The following is a 19,027-nucleotide window of genomic DNA, read 5'->3' as shown; positions in this document are numbered from 1 at the left end:
CTCTCCAGTGCCATATAAGCAGGGCATACAGCATACACCTATAACCCCAGAAGTTAGGAGGCAGAAGCAGGAGACTCAAAGGGTCTGGGTCATCCCAGTTACACAGGGGAGGTAAAAGACAACCTAAGATCACCTGTGGGACTCCCCCTGGCCACATTGTCTCATTAGCACATCTCCCCCTGCTGAGGAAGGCTAGGGTACGGATCTCAGGCATCTGGAGTAGGAAGTGGGGTGACAGGAGTTTGGGGTGTCCCGGGAAGCTGAGCATGCCTTGCTGACAGCCGGCACTCACCAGAGTTCCACCCATGTGGGAAGGCAGTGGGGTCTAGAGACACGGGATTCCAGGTCCTAGCACCTCCCAGGAGGGCTACCAGAGCTGGCCAGACCCGTGGGAGGGAACAAGAGAGAAGACCTGGTGACTGGTTCTTAAGACGGGCAGGTTGACCCACATCTGATCTTAGAACCTCGGCTGTGCTCAGTACTGCGGACTGTTGCAGGAGAAAGAATTTCTTCATTAAGTTAAGTATTACTTAAATAAGGAGAGAACCCTTTTGATTATATAATCTGTTGGTCAAATTGTATGTATTGGGTAATCTTTGAACAATAATGCAATAATGATGCTTTTTCTGAAAAATCTAAGCAAATAATGAATACATTATTTAAAAGAGATAAAACTCACTTGGCCCCTGAGGGACAGTGAGGAAGCCAGACCCTGCCTGGGGCTCTGGTTCTGGTAGAGAATTAGGATATCTTTGTCTTAATTCTCTGTTGTGTTCTCAACAGGAAACCAGCCAGGGGCCCCCAGGGGAGGCTGGTGGACCCTAGAGAGGCTCATGGGGGCAGGAGGTGAAGGGGGTGTGTGGAGCAGTGGGGGGGGGGGGATCCTGTCAGAAAAGGGAGGGGCTTAGGCCAGGCAGAACAAAGGCTGGAGGTGTGACCGAGGCAGTGCTTTGGCTGGGGACACTGAGGTGAGCTGGGGACACAGATGAGCTGACACTGCGGTAGCCTGACCTTATTCTGACAAGAATAACTGAGTGGTGTGTAGTAGAACTTCCGGTCAGGGAGTGTCAAAGACTAGGCCCCCAGGGCAGAGTCGGTAGAGCCTGGAGATTGCGAGAGGGAGCATGGCCTGAGGGATCTTGGGCAAGTCTAGGAACCTGATGGGACCTGAGTCAGAAAGGATTGTTCTAAAGAAAATAACTTTGGAGACAGGTGGACAGCTGTCAGTGTGCCTGGGGATAAGGGGAGGGGATAAGTGGAGGAGAAAGCCCTGCGGTGATGTGTGTGTGGTGGGAGAAAGAAGCCAAGATGGAGATAGTGCCCTAGACAAGGGACTGAGCAGAGATGGTAGTCCTGGCTATGCTACCCAGAGTCAAGTCAGTCAACCTAAAACAAGTTGGGAGCCAGGTGGCCCTGTAGGTTCTCTGCTCTGAGCTTTGTGACGGTCTCTAGTCCAGGCCAGTTCACCCACGGGTGCTGTCCCCACGTGCTCAGTAGGAACTCCTGGGACAGGCCATCCAGGGAGGCCGGGGCTGCTGCTTGGAAGTCTGTTTGATAACCCCGACTTTCCCTCTACGGCCGGCCTGTAGCTCACACCCCAGATAACTCCTTCATGGGCTTCGTGTCCGAGGAGCTCAATGAGACGGAGAAGCAGTTCATCAAAGACAGCAAGGCCAGCAACATGGCAGTGGTGTACGGCAAGGAGGCGAGTATCTGGAAGGTGAGCCCCGGCAGGTCCACTGCCCGGCCGACCGTACCATGTCTGGTGCAGAACAGCGCTTGCCCGAGTGCAGGTCACACCCGTGCCCGTGCTGGACGTACCCACCGAATGTGCCATGCCTTTACAAGTGCAGACCACACCCATTCTGGCACAAGCCTCGTGTCCACTGCGCTAAGTGCCTGCCCCACAGGTCATGTCCATGACAGTGCTGGCCACCACACTACACCTGGTTCTAGCGCAGATCACGTCCACATTGTGACGGCTCAGGCCAAACAATTCCAGGATTTGCCCAGCCCTGTCTCTGCAAAGCCCATGTGATTGCAGTCCTCATCTGAAGCCTCAGGCATGGCTGCAGAGAATCCAGAATGCTGCAGCTCCGTCTACTGCTCTGCACCCCGGAGGACAGACTATATGTCTTCCTAATGGTTCAGGATAGTCCCCAATGAGATGGTGACAGTCCCCCTCACCCCCCTGGACTGCTTCCAGAGACCTGCCTGGCTGCTTTGCAGAGGAAACCCTCTACCCCCACCTTAGGAACTGATGAATGCCACAAATCCCACAGGAAGACTTAGGCGAGAGTGGAAATTGGTGGGGTGAGCGGTGGGGGTGGGACTTAGAAATTAGAATCCTACCTTCCAGCTTAGGTCCCCCATCCTGGGATGCTTGTGAGGGCTGATGGCTGCTTCTGGTTACTAACCTGTTCTCTCTGTCCCCTGTGCTCCATGGTGATGAGGCAGCTCCAGGTATGGAACGGAAGCCCCCACGTGCATGCCTTTGCCTGACTCCCGTAGTGACTGCACTGTGGGGTCCCTGAGGGTGCCCTGGACTCTGACACTAGCTCCACAGATGTCCTAGGGTGGGGAGGAGTGATTGGGGACAGCAGGGTCTAAGGAGCAGTCTTCCCTGGATCCCGGTGAGGACAGGCAAGTTCCTGGGCACAGCTGCAGACAAGGCTGAGGGTGGGAGGGACAGAAGACAGGCAGGAGGCAGACTGTGAAGTCAGGGTTGGGCCGGGAAATGTGGCTCCGTTGGTAGAGTGCTCGCCTAGAGCGTACAAACCCCAAGGTTCGGGCCCTAGGACCCGTAAGCAGCATGGTTGGAACAAACCTGTAATCTCAAGATTTGGGAGGTAGAGACAGGAAAGATGACAGGGTCAGGGTCATCCCAGGGTGTGTAACTAGTGTCCTGCACCAAGCTGTGACACAGTTGTCTCATTTGAGAATCCTCGGGCCCGATTGGATAGGTAGCATTAGGTCAGCTGTCACAGGTTGATAGTGGTCCAACAAGATGGGTGTCTCTCACAATTTCAGGGGGTGGCCAGGCAGAGCCACATGGCTCCTTGGTAACACATGGTGTTTAGTCTTCACCCTGAGTCTGTCACAGGCTCGGGATCAAACATCTCGTCCTCAAAGACAAACCCCAGTCAATGAGAGGAGGGATGAGTGGGGCTGTCTCCTGTATCACCCAGAGACTGGGTCTCCATCACATGGCTCCACCCAGTTTGAAGGAACACCACAGAGTGGTTTCATTCCAAGCCACCGTGTGTCCACCTCATGTCTGGGTTCTTGTTGAGGAAGGTGCTGGGTGGTGTCTCATCGAGCACACTGACATCGTGATAACAGAGGCTGACATTTGTGTCAACGCCAAGCAATGCAGGGGGCCGGCAAGTGCCTTCTTCCTTGCTCTTCTCCTGGGTGGTGATTATGGCATTGTGCCCATTTTACAGATGGGGAAAGCGGGGCTCACAGGCTATAGCGTGAGTCAGTGGCCGAGAAGGTGTTACAACCACATCTAGCTGAGCCCAGAGCTGCCCTGCTGAACTCCGGCTCTGCACAGCCTTCCCAGAACAATGGCGGCTTGTGGCGTGGCTGGGGATACCGGAGGTCCAAAATCCTGCTGAGATGTCTAGGGACAGAGAGAAGGCCTTGGAGCAGAACTTGCTGAGGCCACCAGGGAAGGGGCACAAGTGGGGAGAACGCCTGGCCAACAGAGAGTGGAGGAAGGAAGTGTGGGCGGATGAAAGTCCAGCTTTGGAGACAGCCCAGATCAGATCAGCCCTATTCAATCAGAAACCTCAAAGAAACTGCATCTACCCAGTGTCTATAACTAGAAAGTGTCAGAGACGGACGGATGAGAGCTGAAGGCCCTGTCCTGGACAGGTGCCATGGAGAGCCTGTGGGAAGAGGGAGGATGGAGGCCCTGTATCTCCTGTGTCTTGTGCAGAGGTATCTGGGGTTTCGTGTGTGCGTGCGTGCGTGCGTGCGTGCGTGTGTGTGTTAAGCAGGTCTTCCTGTCTCGGTTTGCAGAAAACAGCTGGGGGCTATGGCTTTGCGACTGTTGATTGTAGAGCTTAGGAGGGGCTGGGGGTCAGAGTTCACGGTGCAGCGGGCTAAGGACAGGTATCCAGCAGGCCCCAGGGGAAGTGTGCCTTACAGCAGACAACCCAGACAGCCACTGACAGAAGACAAATGGTGATCTGAACTTAGAGCCATCACACCCGTTGAGAGCAGAGAAAACTGTGACCTCTGACAGACAGGTGGAGGAGCGCGAATACGCTACAGATACCTATTTCTGGAGTCTTTGTGTGATCATGCCCCTGTGTGTGTGTGTGCGTGCATGCGTACACGCAGAGGTCAGAGGGCAGCTTTCAGGAATCAGGTCTCTCCTTCCGCTCTGTGGGTCCCAGGAATTGAACTCACGTCACTGTCTCGATGGCAAGTGCCTTTACCCACTAAGCCATCTTGCTGGCCCAGTGTTGATCTGTATTTAAACGCCTCCCTCCGGTTAGCCACTGGTCTTCTCTGTCCTTCACCCGTGGCCCCAGAGAGCAGCCAGCATCCTACCTTACTGAGGACCACATAAGCAAATACTTTCCCTTTGTGCTGGGTACTACGAGACCCTAATCCTGCTTTAATTTCGCCTGGCTCCTGTCTGCTGTTTTATGCCCGCCATACACCAGCTGTTAGGATTGTTTTAAACAGAGGTGAGTTCACTGAAATGTACCACACATCTCTCCTTACCTAATCCGAGGCCCTTTGTCTCTGATTTTTTTCTGGAATACCCGACCCCCTTTTAATTTTTTTCTTTTTACATTGACTTCCTTATTTTGTGTGAGCCAGAGAGCTCTCCTGGAGGCCAGAGGACAATTTGTTGGAGCTGGTTCTCTCCGTCCACCATATGGTCTCTGAACTTGAACTCAGATCGTCAGGCTTGGCGGCAAGTGCCTCTGCCTGCTGGACCAAGTTGCCAGCCCCTCACCTGTGTTCCTGAAGGGTATTTTTGGCAGTGCACAGAATCCCATTTTTGCTATGTTGGCTTTTCTGAAGACAGGGTCTTGCCAGCCGTGTAACCCAGAAGCCCTTGAATTTACTATGTATTCAGGCCATTCTGTGGCAATTCTCCTGCCTCAGCCTCCCAAGTATTGGGGTTACAGGTATGCACCACGCCTGGCTAAACCTTGACTTTAGGAGAAAGCAAATGCTGTCTTTTATGGATGGTGCTAAGGCCAACCAGCCTTTGTTTATCCCTGTTGTGGTCTTGTTGCTGCCGCCTGTTTCCTGGGAGGCTGGGGGTGAGAATATGCAGAGGCAAGGACACAGACTGGAGAGATTTCAACGTAAAGGCTCTTTACTGTAAAAGGGTGGGGGTGGGGTCTTTATTGGGTTAGGGAAATTAAGCTGCCGCAGGAACGTTTTTTGGTTGGTTCTTTTGAAACTGGTGGTCGCTGCTGGCGTGTTGTGATTGGCTAGGAGTGCGCGTCATTGCTGTGCTTTTGGTCTGCAGACAGGTTGTTTTGGCCAATTTTGCTTATTCACTAAATTTGCATGCTCTTGCTTGTGCTTGCGGTATTGCCCTGCCTCACGTCCCAAAGCCACAGCTCTTCTCGGCTTCCCTCAGTAAGTTTCATGGCTTCAGTTTTTTGCCTTTGAGTCCATGATCCATTTTGAGGTTACTTTGCCATGTGGTGGGATATACAGATTCAAATTCTTCCAATTCTGAGTTAACCACACTGGGTGCCGGGCTTGGACCCCTTCTCTCTTTCTTCGCGTGTGGATGGCAAATGCCTGGGATCTCTTGTTCACAGTGCGTTCTCCCTCCTCAGAGACACCCTCCCTAATCAGCAGTGAGGCAGTTGTGGGTGTGAGCTCTCTGTCTGGACTCAAATGTCCCATCCCCTTCACCTTTGTGTCATCCTGATGCTGGTACCATGCTGTCCCCACTCCTGCTGCAAATAGACCTGGGGTCAGCTGCTCTGTGTAACGAGTCTTTCTTTGGGCCGCCAAGTCCCAAATAATGACACGGTGACTTCTTACTAAGTATAAAAGCTTGGCCTTAACTTAGACTTGTTCTCAACTAGCTCTTATAATTTAAATTAACCCATTTATATTCATCTATATTCTGCCAAGTGGCTCATTATGTTTTCTCAGAACTGTGGGTCTCATTTCCTCTGTCTGGTGAATCCGCCTCTCCCCAGATTTTCTCTCTCTTCCTGCCTATCCTTTCCTGCTTAGCTATTGGTTGTTCAGCTCTTTATTGAACCAATCAGAAGGTGCTTTGACAGAGATGTCTTTACAGTGCACAAGGAGACCCCACAATAGCTCCTTCTGCTCATATTCTTTTCCAAAGTTATTCCACCCATTTTAAGTGCCCAGAACTTCCAAATGGGGTTTAGCTAACCCTGTTCGTTCGTTTCTGTTGCAAAGCCTTCTGGGTTTTCCGTAAGGTTTTTTTTTTTTTTTTTTGGTTGCCTTGAATTTTTGTATGTTCTAGAAATGAATATGAAAAAAAGTCGTAAGAATAATTTGAAGTCAAAGCTGATGCCGTCTTCTTCCAGAGAGGAAGCTTTGATTCCTATCTTGTAGCTGGGGCCCTAACAGTCCCAGGTCATTTCAATAATTTATATCAATTGAAACAATTCAAGTCAGAATGTGGCACCTGTGGGGGCCACTCTAGTTCACTTCTTTCAGCTAATAAGTCTCCAATCTAGAACTTCCACCTCCTTCCTAGATGAAAAGAGGGATACACGTATGAGCGAGTGGAAGGACAGGTGGACAGGGAATGGATGGATGGATGGACGGACGGATGGAGACATGGATGGATGAGTGGGTGGATGTAGGGGTGAAAAGGTGGATGGATGGATGGATGGATGGATGGATGGATGGTGAACAAGGTGTGTGTGTAGACAGGTTAATGGTTGAATTGATGGATGGGTGTATAGGTGAGTGTGTGAGGAAGTTCCAGAGAGCTCCACAGGTACTCAGGGCATTTAGACTCGCAGATACATTTAAGTATTGGGTCTCCATGGGCGCCTTTGGAAACCAGTCAGTTCCATGGCCAGAACCAACCCTAATGCCTCTGGTTTAGCTCAAGCCCTGCACTTCACAGATGAAAAACTGGAGGGCCAGAGAGGAGAGGGACCTTGCCCGTGTCTCCACAGCAAGTTAACAATCACCCCACGATGAGTCCCTGTCTTCTGACCCTGGAGCCGGGGTGCCTGATGTACCAGCTCTGCCTTTTGAGTGAGGGAGTCTCCATTGTCTCCCCCTCCTTGTGCAGGGCAAGGAGAAGTTTCTGGCCATCCTGAACAAGTACATGGAGATCCATGGCACCGTGTACTATGAGAGCCAGCGGCCCCCCGAGGTCCCTGCCTTTGTGAAGAACCATGGCCTCCTGCCACAGCCTGAGTTCCAGCAGCTGCTGCGTAAGGCCAAGGTGAGGCTCTAGGACCTCAGGCCACTGTCCCATCCCTGCAGGCCACAGCCATGGATGACGGGCATCCACCAAGCTGGACATTTCCATGTGTTCTGCCGCCCAGAATCCTGGCAGACACGCAGGTATCCGGGACTTGGGGAGTGGGAGCTGTACTGTCCGGCTCTCCCCTCTCCATCCCAGAGCTGGGCAAACTGTAAAAGCTGCGGAGGGGCAGTCACACAGGCTGAGGAGACCCTGTCTAGTCTCCATGGGGCCATTGGTTCTGGAGGGCTGCTTCTACGAGCTCCCAGAGTTGGATCTCTGCAGCTACAACTGGTTCACTGGGGATGAGCCTGTGGCTGGCCCTGGAGTATCGTCTGAGGCCAGAAAGTCTCCCACTAGAGTCCAGTCCCTCCTGGTCTTTCCTTAGATCTCTCCGATATGTATGTGTCGGGAGAGGAAGGACGAGGTAACCTTACACAGTGGCTCGGGTCTCAGAATTACTTACCAAGCTCCTTCCTGGAGCCGGTGTAGTCAGTTACAGGATGAATATTTTAACACCTTCTTTCAAAGGTCCTTTCAGAGCCTGCATAGCCTGGGTGGGGGTGGGGACACTGCCTCCTCCTTCCCCACCAAAAGCATTGCTTGATGGAGCAAGGAGACGCCATTTATAAAGCCAGACTGCTCGTTCCATAATGGGGAAACTGAGGCCCATGGAGAGGAAAGGCGTGTTTATAGCCCACAGTGACTCATCTATACTGCCCCCTGCAGTTTGCTATGAATGCCGAGACCATCTCTGCCTCTCTGGTTTCTGGAGTCCTGGGCTGAGGTGGCCCAATCTCCCTGATCAGTGGTTCACCCCACCCCACCCAGTTTTTGTTTTAACATTTATTTGTTTTGCTGGAGAATTGGGGTCAGGCGTGTACTACAAGGTCAGAGAACAGCTTCTGGGAGTCGGTTTTCTCCTTCCACCATCATCCCTGGTATGAGTGGGTCTGGGGTCCCAGGAAAATGACCACACAGTGCAGAGTATTTCATGAAAGGCAAGAAGTTTTACTTCTGCAGAGGGAGCACAGCCATGTAAGGGAGAGGGAGCACAGCCATATAAGGAGCGCGCTGGGTTTGTATTTTGAATGCAGAGGGGTCCCTGCGCCTCAGTCAAGCCGGTCAGAGCGCAGCTGCAGCATCACGCTCTTACAACCTTGGAGAGCAGGATGCAATCCTCCACACATGCTTTTATCAAGGTTGAGCCCAGGTCCTCAGGTTTGGCGGCACGTGCCTTTACCCTTGGAGCCATTTTGCCTGCCCTCTGCTTCCAGCTCTTTATAGGGTTCGGATTTCCCTACGAGGGCCCAGCACCCCTGGAGGCCATCGCCAACGGCTGCATCTTCCTTCAATCTCGCTTCAGCCCGCCCCACAGCTCCCTCAACCACGAGTTCTTCCGGGGCAAGCCCACCTCCAGGGAGGTGAGCAGAAGGGCCAGATCTGGGAACCTGAGAAGGGGATGGAGCGTTGGGGTGCGTAGAGGGAAGGGATCAGGGTGGGTGCGTGAGCCAAGGCCAGCTGCAGGCTGAAGCAGCCGCCTGTTGGTCCCGGGCAGGTGTTCTCCCAGCATCCCTACGCAGAGAATTTCATCGGCAAGCCTCACGTGTGGACTGTCGACTATAACAATTCCGAGGAGTTTGAAGCAGCCATCAAGGCCATCATGAACACCCAGGTGAGACTCTGTGACCTCGGCTCTTCCCTGTAACTGGAAAAAGGAACTTCCTAGGGAACTTGCCTAGGCTTGCAGGGCTAACTTTGGAAAGGCGTCCAGCCTGGACCTGCTTAGCACAATCCTGAATCCAACCACGTGAACTAGAAAAGGAGGCATGGGTCCCCACTCCCAAACTTGGTGTGTGGGTAAGGGGAGAGAGTGACTCCCTGCCGTGAGCAGCCTGCACACTCTTATCTGGCAGCTGTGGGTCAGATATCATTTCCTCTTGGCATAAGTTAGCAGGTGTTCTCTGGGTGTGTGGGGAGGGCTGTGCCCTTCAAGCAGCTGTCCTGGAGACGCTGGCTCTCTTGCAAGTTCAGCTCAGCAAACCTGGCAGGGGCTAGGCCATGTGTCATACAGGTATGTCCACGGAACTGGCTCAGGGACTGGCTATTGCATACCAAGAGCGGAGCACTGGGGCCCCTTTAGTGAGTGTGGGAGGCCTGGTGTGTGCGCATATGAGAGATGAGGGGAGAGGGGGCCGTACATACGTATCACAGCTTCCAGTCACTCCTTGGGCTTGTTATGCCCAGATCCGTGAAGTCCCCCAAAAACCAACAAGGAGACCAAGTCCCGTATATACAAGCAAAGAGCCTTTATTTTATGCAAGTTTGCAAACTCGGGCTCTCCACTTGTCCAACGTATTGGAATAAACGGAGAGCCCGGAGCTCAGCTGGAGTTGGGTTTTTATAGTAGTAAAGGTGGGGGTGAGGGGTTTCTAAGGTTCAGGACCCTTGCTTGATTGGCTGACATTTGTCTTGGGGTGTCCTGGGGAGTATGTGCTGGCAGGTGATCCTATCTTCAATGGTTGAAATGTTAGGCATTTCCTTTGGATGGTCTGTTCTTGGGTGGTGCCCAGATAATCTTAGTTTATGGTCCTTCCTGCAACCAGGTATTGCTTCGGGGTAAACTACTGAGACTCCTTTAAGCTTATGGCTAGGCCCTACATTGGCAGGTGATAATGATTGGAAGAGCTTCCTTTGGGTGGTCTGTTTCTGTTTAGCTTCTCATGGCTGGCTCCTACAGGCTCAGCACTTTATTTCAAGAAAACTTATTTCTTTTTTTAAAAACGTATTTATTTTATTATTTCTATTTATAGGTGTGTGGGTGTGTGTGTGTGTGTGCACCCACATGCACGTGCACATGAGTGTGAGCGCTCTCAGAGGCCAAAAGAGGGTGTCAGATCCTGTGGAGCTGGATTATAGGCTGTTGTCAGCCATTGTTGTGGGTGCTGGGAACCAAACTCAGGTTCTCTGTAAGAGCCTCAAACACTTTTTTAAAAGGTGTATTTCTTTTTATTTTTATGTGTACCAATGTTTTGCCTGCGTGTATGGCTGTGTACCAGGTGTGTGTCTGGTGCCCACAGGGGTCCATCCCCTGGAACTAAAGTTACAGACAGTTGTGAACATCTTGCAAGAATAGCCAGTACTCTTAACCGCTGAGCCATCTCTCCAGCTTCCCCAAGAAAACTTATTTTAAAATGTTTTGGGCTGAGTGTTTCAGAGGTTTCCGTCCATTTCGGTGGGGAGGGCGTGGCAGATCACAGGACGCCGTGAGAATATCCGCCGGTGCTGGCTGGTGTCTCCCTTTCTTTCCATCTGGGCCCCACCCATCTGGTGACTCTGCCCCTTAACTGTCTCTGGAAGCGTCTCAGAGATACTCAGCTGTGTTGCCTTGGCTTAGGAGCGGGCGATTGTGGGAGGACACAACCCCCCCCCCCCCCCCCCCGCCACAGGGAGTCCCTTACACTGGGACTTCTAAGAGATGAGCTGTGTAGTGGCAGAGAATGTCGCATTATTTACCCTTTGAGTCTTGTTTTGTCTTAGAAAAGGGAAACAAAACCCTGGGCATCTCTTCAATTTTGTTAGTTAATCTAAAAATTAGAATAAAATAAGAACAAAAGACGAAGGAATTCAATAGGTATTATCCATCTCGGAGAGACCCCAAATCAGCCCCCTATAGCCCAGAGGGGCTCAAATATTACAAAGATCCACTCCCTTGGGAAGCTAAGACAGGAAGGTTGGGGGTTCCAGGGCACCCTGAGCTGCATAGCCTCAATAGGCTGGGAACTTACAGCTCAGAGCCTGTGCTAGCCACCTAGGCTGATTTCTTAGAACCAGCCTTGGCCTTGAAGTCTGTGTGTCAAACAGGCACTCTGGTTAACTGACTGTCGATAAGTTTCTGAACAGCTGGCAGGGGCTCCGGGGAATGTAGCCACCATAAGCAAATGGCCAGGCTTGTTCTGCAAGTCTTCACTTCTTCAGGGAGGGAGGAAGGAGGAACCAGGGGGCTGGCAAAGGAGACCAAAGCCTCCCAGGCCAGCACTCCCCACCCTGAAGAAAACGCAGGGCTTGGGCTGTGGCTCCTGCCTGTGAACACACGGTCCAGATGGGGATGTTCCAGGTGGGAGGACGGGAGGTGACGTGCCGCCTCTGCGTGACCCTCCACATCACCCATTTTGCACAGGACTAGTCCTTGTCACTGTCAGAAGATGACAGCCATTCCTGCAGTTTGACCCAGTGGGGTCATCTTCAGCCGCTGCTCCTGGCAGGAGCTTCAAGCTGGCTGGTCTGGCTGGAAATGCCCCTCACAAAGGGGACCTTTGAGTTGCTTGTGACAAGAGCTACTTGCTGTCACTCTGGAGCCCAGGAGCCTCCTGTGGAGGGGAATCCCCCTCCCTAGGCTGGTTGTTTATAGTTGCTTCTAAACCTTCCCCAACAAGCCCTAAGAGGGACCCCCGACCAGAGCTCAGTGGCTCCTTGAACTCTGTTCTGATTGTGGGGGTTCTGGCTTGGGCAGCAGCTGGCTGCAGGTCGTCCCAAGCCGTCAGCTCAGAAACCAGACAGGGTGTGACAGGGCTGAGTCTGGGAAGGCAGCACAGGTGACTGGAGTAACATGGCCGCTGGATGTGGGCCCTGGAGGATCTCTGAGCCTCAGCCTCAGGAGGAGGAAGTCTACCCATAATGCCTGGTAGTCATCCCTGGTGCAGTCAGAACAGCAGCATACTGCTTTGAGGGTCAGAGGCAGCAGGACCTGAGTCAGAACGAGCAGTGGCTGTCCCCTCTTGGGGATGCTGGCTATTGTTGACATAAAACGTGACTCTTACCTCAAAGAGATTGCTTATTCTGATGTGTGATCTTGACAAAAGAACACAGATTCAGGTTACCACCAAGACCATGTTCCAAGGTGGTAATAGTTTCATAGAGTTTTGTTTAAATACACAGAAAATAATGCCTCAACATACTTCAGATGCATTGGTGGAACTCTAAGCTGGGCAGGTCTTGGAAAACAGGGACCTGTGGACCGTCTCGGGTGCTAGCAGATACTATCCTTAGCTTTGGGGCTGGTGAGAATTAGGGGTCTGTTTGGAGGTCTGCACCCCAAAAGCAGTCATGTCATAGTCACAAGGACATTAGTTCAGACGCGGAGGTGACAGCCCGGTAGGGATCCTGAAGGTACTTGTGGCTCCCCATCCCTCACCCCCAGGAATGTCACAGTGTCCAGGGTAGACCCTTGGCTACTGGCACAATGAAAGACTCTCCCCCTAGGAGGTAGGGTCTCCAGGGAGCAGAGCCTACTAGGTGTTCCAATGCCACTCATCCTGCTGACCAGTTTCACCGCCGCTTGTTGATGTGGTCTGCAGGAAATGACATCCCTAGAAGCCAGGCTGGGTGGAGCACAGTGATATGGATGTCCAGACCGCTGTGGCCGGACACCGCTGTTCTTGCCCTCTGCCCTTCTGGGCCAGTGGCCTCCTCTAACGTGGCTCTGCGCTGGGCCCATGAAGGCTGAGGTAGCAGTAAGGGCTGAGCAGTAAAGCAAGGAGGAGGCAGGAGGCTGACCTCAATTCTGTTTTCTTAGATTCTTTGTCACTTGTGTGTGTGTGTGTGTGTGCACGCGCGCAGTGTTTAATTTGTATGCTGTGTGTTTATTATGTGCATTGGGTATGTTGTGTTGTTATGTGCATGTTGTATGTATTGTGCATGTTGTTGTATATTTTGTGGGGCTTTCTTTTTTTCTGTTTTTTTAAGACAGGGTTTCTCTATGTAGTCTTGGCTGTCCTGGAGCTCACTCTGCAGACCAGGCTGGCCTCAAACTCAGAGATCTGCCTGCCTCTGCCTCCTGAGTGCTGGGATTAAAGGTGTGCGCCACCACTGCCAGGATGTTTTGTGTGTTTTGTGTATATATTTTTTGGGTTGTATGTGTGAGTTGCATGGTATGTGTGCATGTATGTATATGTACGTGCACATGTGTGCAGGTACATGTGAGGTCCAGAATCAATGTCAGGCGTCTTTCCTCTCTTAATCTCCACCTTTTTTTTTTTAAATAAAATCACCTTTCTGTTTATTTTATGTGCATGAGTATGCTTCCTGCATTTGTACATATGTGTCACATGCATGCCTGGTTCCTGCAGACGTCAGAAGGGTTGTCGGCTCCCTTAGAACTATAGTTAGGGATGATCACGAGCAACCATGTGGGTACTGGGAATCTAACCCAGGCCCTGTGCAAGAGCCTTCATTTTTTGAGTCAGGGTCTCTCAGTAAACCTGAAGCTCATCCACTTGGCCAGGCTGTCTGGCCAGTGAGTTCCAGGGATCCCCTCTCTCCTGGTCCACACCGAAGCTGGGTTTACAGGAACCTGCCGCCTTGCCTGACTTTTCTGCAATCTTTCTGTGCCCTACCTACTCCTCCGATCTGCTTAGACTAGGTTGCCGTACCACTTCCAGGCATTTGTACAGATGCCACAGGGCCTTTCTTTGGGGTGTGCATCTCATGTAGCCATGTACCTAGGCGGGAGGTATGACAAGATTCATCTTGTTCCTTCTAACTGGGATGTGTGAGTGCCCTGTGCTCCTTGGTGGGAATGCTCTGTACCTTGTGTGGGATGCAGGATGAGGGCGGTTGCTTCGTCATCTGTGACCGTCTGCTGACAGACCTCCTGTGACAGACCAGCGGGGCTCGGTGCTCAAGCCACAGTCCCCACCTTCAGTGGCTTTGCAGGTCATGCAGGAGATGGGGAATGAATAGGAAACGGTGACTCAGGAGCTAGCCTGTGCTAGGAGAGGACCGCTAGGGTGCTGACAGCCACTGAGAACACATTCCTCATCCAAGGACAACGGGCAGGCTCAGGATGGCTCAGGGGTAGGTGATGCCTGAGAGGGGATGAAGTGCTGGGCTTTGCAAAGGGAAGGATGAGGCCTGGAGAAGGTGGAGCCGGAGGGCTGGACTGTACGAATCCTGAACTGACACCCTGAGCGTATCCCTGGGAACAGGCAGTGTGAGCTAGTAGAGGACCAGGTGGATGGTTGGCTGGCTTTCCGAGCTGAGAGTGTCAGCCTGGTCTCTGCTGCCGCCCACGGGTATGGCCCCAGCATCCAGGTCCCTCTGCCCATCTCTTCCACAGGTAGACCCTTACCTGCCCTATGAATATACGTGTACAGGGATGCTGGAACGGATCCATGCCTACATCCAACACCAGGTGGGTCACCCTGCATCCTCTGCCCCAGGGACTTGAGGCTGTTACTCCAAAGCCTATGAATTTAAAGTTGGGGCCATGCTGATGCTGGGATCTATGTAGACTTCAGTCATAGGCAAGCCATTCATCCAGCTCCTCATTCCACCGCGGGGACTCAAGATGAGATCCAACCATCGTGGCTAGCAATCCCCACCCGACCCCAGCTGAAGTGATGGGATGCAATAGTCACGGATATCAGTCCCCACCCACCCTGCCCCACAGGCCGGGTTTTCAAAAAATCATTTCTCGGTTTGATAACTGAGTGAATGGAACAGATAGGAGCCCCTGCTCGCCACCTTCACGGGAATCAGTGAGATGGGGCCTGGAGTAGGGGTCTGCCCCGAGATCGGGGATGGCCTGCTCTTATGTCCCCTGATCCGATGATCTGAGCCGTCATAGGCTGCAGGTGGCCTGAGAGAAAACCAGGAGATGCAGAACTGTGGGGCTTGGGATCCTGGGGACAGCGGCTGTGGCTGTTAGATTTAGGCAGATGCTGTGTATGTCTGCATTTTGACCAGCCACGGTGTGAGCGTCAGGACCTGGAGACTGGTTCTGAAGTGTCCCTCTACAGATAAGAATCTGAGATCCCCAAGAAGAGCCTCGGAGGCCAGCACGAGGCTCTGTCCCCGTGCTGAGCAGGGCTCATGGGCCTCAGGCTGAAGCCGTGTCTCTGACCCCAGAAGTGAGGTCATGCAGGGTAGATAACTCCCAAGCAGGTGAGAGTTCAGAGCCCGCTTCTGCCATCCAGTCATGAGTCCCTGGCGTACGTCCTCTAGGCTTCGTGCAATAATTAGCATCCATTCTCTGGGCTACTTGGTATTATGGGAATAACACTTGAGGCTGCTTAGCATTTAGTAAGTGCCCAGTAGTGGTCCTTACTGAAACTGTAGTGCTGAGCACTCTAGAGAAAAATCCATTCCCTTCCCTAATACCTCTCTCTTCCTGACAGGACTTCTGTGTGGGCCCAAGCCCGGTTCCCCCAGCAGCCCACACCTCCCAAAGTCCCTTTGTCTTAGCTCCTAATGCCACTCATCTCGAGTGGGCCCAGAATATCAGCTCAGTTGCGGGAGCCTGGCCCCCTACCCACTCTCTCCGGGCCTGGCTGGCGGCCCCTGGGAGGGCCTGCACGGACACCTGCCTGGACCATGGGCTGGTCTGCGAGCCTTCGTTCTTCCCCTATCTCAACAGCCAAGATGCATTTCTCAAGTGAGTCTGAGGCCCTGCCTGTGTCCCCACCTTCCCACCTTCCTGGCTTCCCTGTAGATGGGGGTTTAATGCTTTTGAATCAGCCAAATCCACAGAGGACGTCCCTTCTGGTCTTGCTCTTTTCCACCTCCTTTGGCCCTGCCCAGCCATCTCTCCTCTGGTCACCAAGACTCCAGGCCCATAGGTTCTCTGAGCTCTGACAGTTGGATTTCAAATTGTGACTTGTGTTTCCTTTGGTCCAGGGAGGGGGTGGGTCATGCTAAGCTGGGGCCAGCTGTCACCCACTCACCCAAGAGTAATGCTGCTGGTGGTGCTTTTACAGGCTGCAGGTGCCCTGTGACAGCACAGAGTGGGAAATGCATCACTTGTACCCCGCCTTTGCCCAACCCGGCCAAGAGTGCTACCTACAGAAAGAGCCGCTGCTCTTCAGCTGTGCCGGTGCCAGCACCAAGTACCAGAGGCTCTGCCCGTGCCGTGACTTCCTCAAGGGCCAGGTGGCCTTGTGCCAGGGCTGCCTGTGAGGTCGGAGGCCACCCTGCCCAGCATCTGCCCACCCCCGGTTGGCAAGCACCAGCACTTTCTGAGCTGCAGCCATGCTCACGGCGTGTCTCCTGGCTGCAGCCTTGTTCCCTGGCCAAGAGCAGGAAGAGGGGGCTGAGGAGGCAGCAGCTCCATCTTAGGAGGCTCCTTGCTCTCATCACAGGACTCGTGGCTAAGCAGATGGGCTGACCTACCTGTCTGGTGGGCCCAGGAGCACGTGAACGGAGATCCCTTGCTTTCTGAGGTCTGGATCAGCTGAAGACATGACCCTGACCACTCTTGGGCTCAGGATAGGCTTTCTGATCCCCAAGAACATGGCCGTGTTGCCCCCTAGTTCACCAGAGATATCAAGAAATGGAGAACAGGCCTCAGCCACGCTTGCAGTGAGGACCACATCCTCCTCTTCTGATGCAGCAATTCATGCAGGGCCAGTGTGTCTGTCTGTCCGTCTGCAGCTGTTCGGTGTGGACAAAGGGCAGAGAACTCGGGGAGCCTGGGGGAGGGACACTGCCCTCCTCCTGGTCCTTCCTCCCTGTCCCTCACTCCTGCTTCCTCCAGTGGGCTTCACTTTGGGCCTCTTCTGAGACCCAGTTCTGGCATGATCTGTGACTGGTCCACAGCCTCCATCTCTACCCCTCCGGGAGCCATCTCCATTACAGTCTCTGACAACAAACAGGCCCAGACCCCACCAAGGCATCCTCTGCAGGCTCTGACGCCACTCCCAGCCTCCTGGTATCTCTTGGCCGGCCAGGCTGGGATGAAGTTTCTGGTTCTGGTTGCATAGGTCTAGCCGACTTCATGGCTCCCACCCATCCAGGCCCCACCTTCGTCATTCCCTCCTGCTTCCCGCAGCCTCAGGCCACTTCCAGACTTCAGTACCCATCTCTAAGTGGCATGCCCACCTCCATCCAGTCCAGGGTCGCCCTTCCCTCTCTACCCCCAGGGCCTGCAAAGTCCAGCCAAGCCTCCAGGAACACTGCCATTGTTCATGTATGGCCCGCCCCCCAGCCTCGGGAAGGCAGGCTCCCTGGGCCCAGACAGTTGTAGGGAGGACCAGCCTGCATGGGACTTGCGGGTGCCCCCTTGGCCTGGTTAGCCCCTGTGGCAGCAGAACCTAGGGCAGCAAGAGACCTGTGATTCCGAGGATTTGACCGTCAGAGGAAAGCAATAGAGACATTCTTCTCTCTTTTTTTTTAAAGATTTATTTCTTGAAATAAATATTTTATTGGGATGTGAGATGATAAAGAAACACGCGGGTGCTGGTTTGTTGTTTGTCTTTTCCCGGAACCTCCAGGGCTCGCCCAGCATAGGGGAACTGGCTAGGGTCCCCCAATGCAGCTCTGTGTTGATGGAACATGGCACTAGGGACTTGGCTGGAAAATGAGGTGCTGCCTGCACCCAGAAGAAGTCCTTCCAGCACTGTGGCCACAGGACCCTCCTGTCCGTGTTCCCTCCGTACCCACCCACCTCAGCTGGCCTCTCAGCAGAACGTGGGGGTGTGAGGCCAAAGAGCATCAGCCCACTGTGGAAGAGTCACCCACCAGAGACGTGCTGGTGCTTTTGGGGTTCACTGTGTAGGACTCTGGGCTGGGACTGTGATATCCGAGTTCAGCCACCCTATCAGATGTGTGCCGCCCCACTCCTGTTACGGGGAGCAAACCCTAGGTGGGGACCGTGTCTGAGTTCTCACTGCCAGCTCAGGTGTCCTGTCAGATGATGTCATCCTAGCAGGTCTGTGCCGCCCAGCTCCTGTGTTACAGGTAAGCAAACAGGCACGGAGAGTTGAATAACTCCTCCGGCCACATGGCTTGTGACATCAGGACCCTTTCAGAGCTGCCGTGGGGACCTGGGTCTGGGTGTTTGCATGTGGCTTAAATACATGGAGACATCTAAAGTCAGGGGACCTCCTTCCAGCCAGGGATTCTCCACAGGTGGGGGCGGGGGGCAGTTTTAGTCCCTGAGGGTGGGGTGTCCAGGCACACTATGTCCTGAGTTGGGAGATGGCCAGTTACCTGGCAGCCGGTCAGTGTAATTGGGTGATACAGGGTTGGTCAGCGTCCTGCAACTCACAAGACCCACGTCACCATTTATCCCCACCCCCACACAGAGAACACTCTGGCCCCCAGTACCAGCAGCACCAACCTTTTTCCAAGATGCTAATGATTATTCTGCTTGTTTATTTATTATATATATTTTTCAGATGGGGTCTTATGTAGCCCACACTAACTTCAGACTCCCTATGTAGCAAAGGAAGAACGTGAAGTTCTGGTCCTCCTGCCTCTGCATCCTGACGGGATGCCGGGTGTGTAGCACCGCCCTCACTTTTGTTCAGTGCTTGGGCTCAAACCCTGGTAGGCAGGCTTCACACATGCCAGGCAAGCATCCCACTGGGCATAGACACATCCCCAGCCTGGTCAGAGTCTCCCGTGGGCTCAGGGGGGTGGGATGTGCGATTTGGAGGAATTTTGCAAGCCATTTGTTAGACAGCCAGCATCTTCACAGTGGCCACGATGGACAGTGTATAGCACGCAAGCTGCAGACTTCCTCGCTCCTGTTTGCGGTTCTCTTTGCCTTGGCCCCGCCTAGTCCAGGCCCATGGC

The 19,027-nt window shown here is 53.2% G+C and overlaps 1 protein-coding gene across 1 annotated transcript in view; it reads left to right on the top strand.

The window, feature by feature from the left end:
- Mgat5b (alpha-1,6-mannosylglycoprotein 6-beta-N-acetylglucosaminyltransferase B) overlaps positions 1 to 17,675 on the top strand; it is a 64,311-nt gene extending 46,636 nt beyond the window's left edge. Inside the window, exons 11-18 of the mRNA XM_041636117.1 lie at positions 1,590 to 1,720; positions 2,458 to 2,463; positions 7,277 to 7,432; positions 8,731 to 8,877; positions 9,012 to 9,128; positions 14,571 to 14,645; positions 15,631 to 15,887; positions 16,210 to 17,675. Of these exons, the coding sequence (XP_041492051.1) occupies positions 1,590 to 1,720; positions 2,458 to 2,463; positions 7,277 to 7,432; positions 8,731 to 8,877; positions 9,012 to 9,128; positions 14,571 to 14,645; positions 15,631 to 15,887; positions 16,210 to 16,408 (1,088 nt within the window). The 3' untranslated portion in view covers positions 16,409 to 17,675. The remainder of the gene's footprint in view (positions 1 to 1,589; positions 1,721 to 2,457; positions 2,464 to 7,276; positions 7,433 to 8,730; positions 8,878 to 9,011; positions 9,129 to 14,570; positions 14,646 to 15,630; positions 15,888 to 16,209) is intronic.
- Positions 17,676 to 19,027: the final 1,352 nt, after the last annotated feature.

Source organism: Microtus oregoni, unplaced genomic scaffold, assembly GCF_018167655.1.
Source record: "Microtus oregoni isolate MIOR12 unplaced genomic scaffold, Mior012 000048F_ref0000485, whole genome shotgun sequence".
Classification (NCBI taxonomy): Eukaryota; Metazoa; Chordata; class Mammalia; order Rodentia; family Cricetidae; genus Microtus; species Microtus oregoni.
This window is presented reverse-complemented; position numbering and strand designations above follow the sequence as displayed.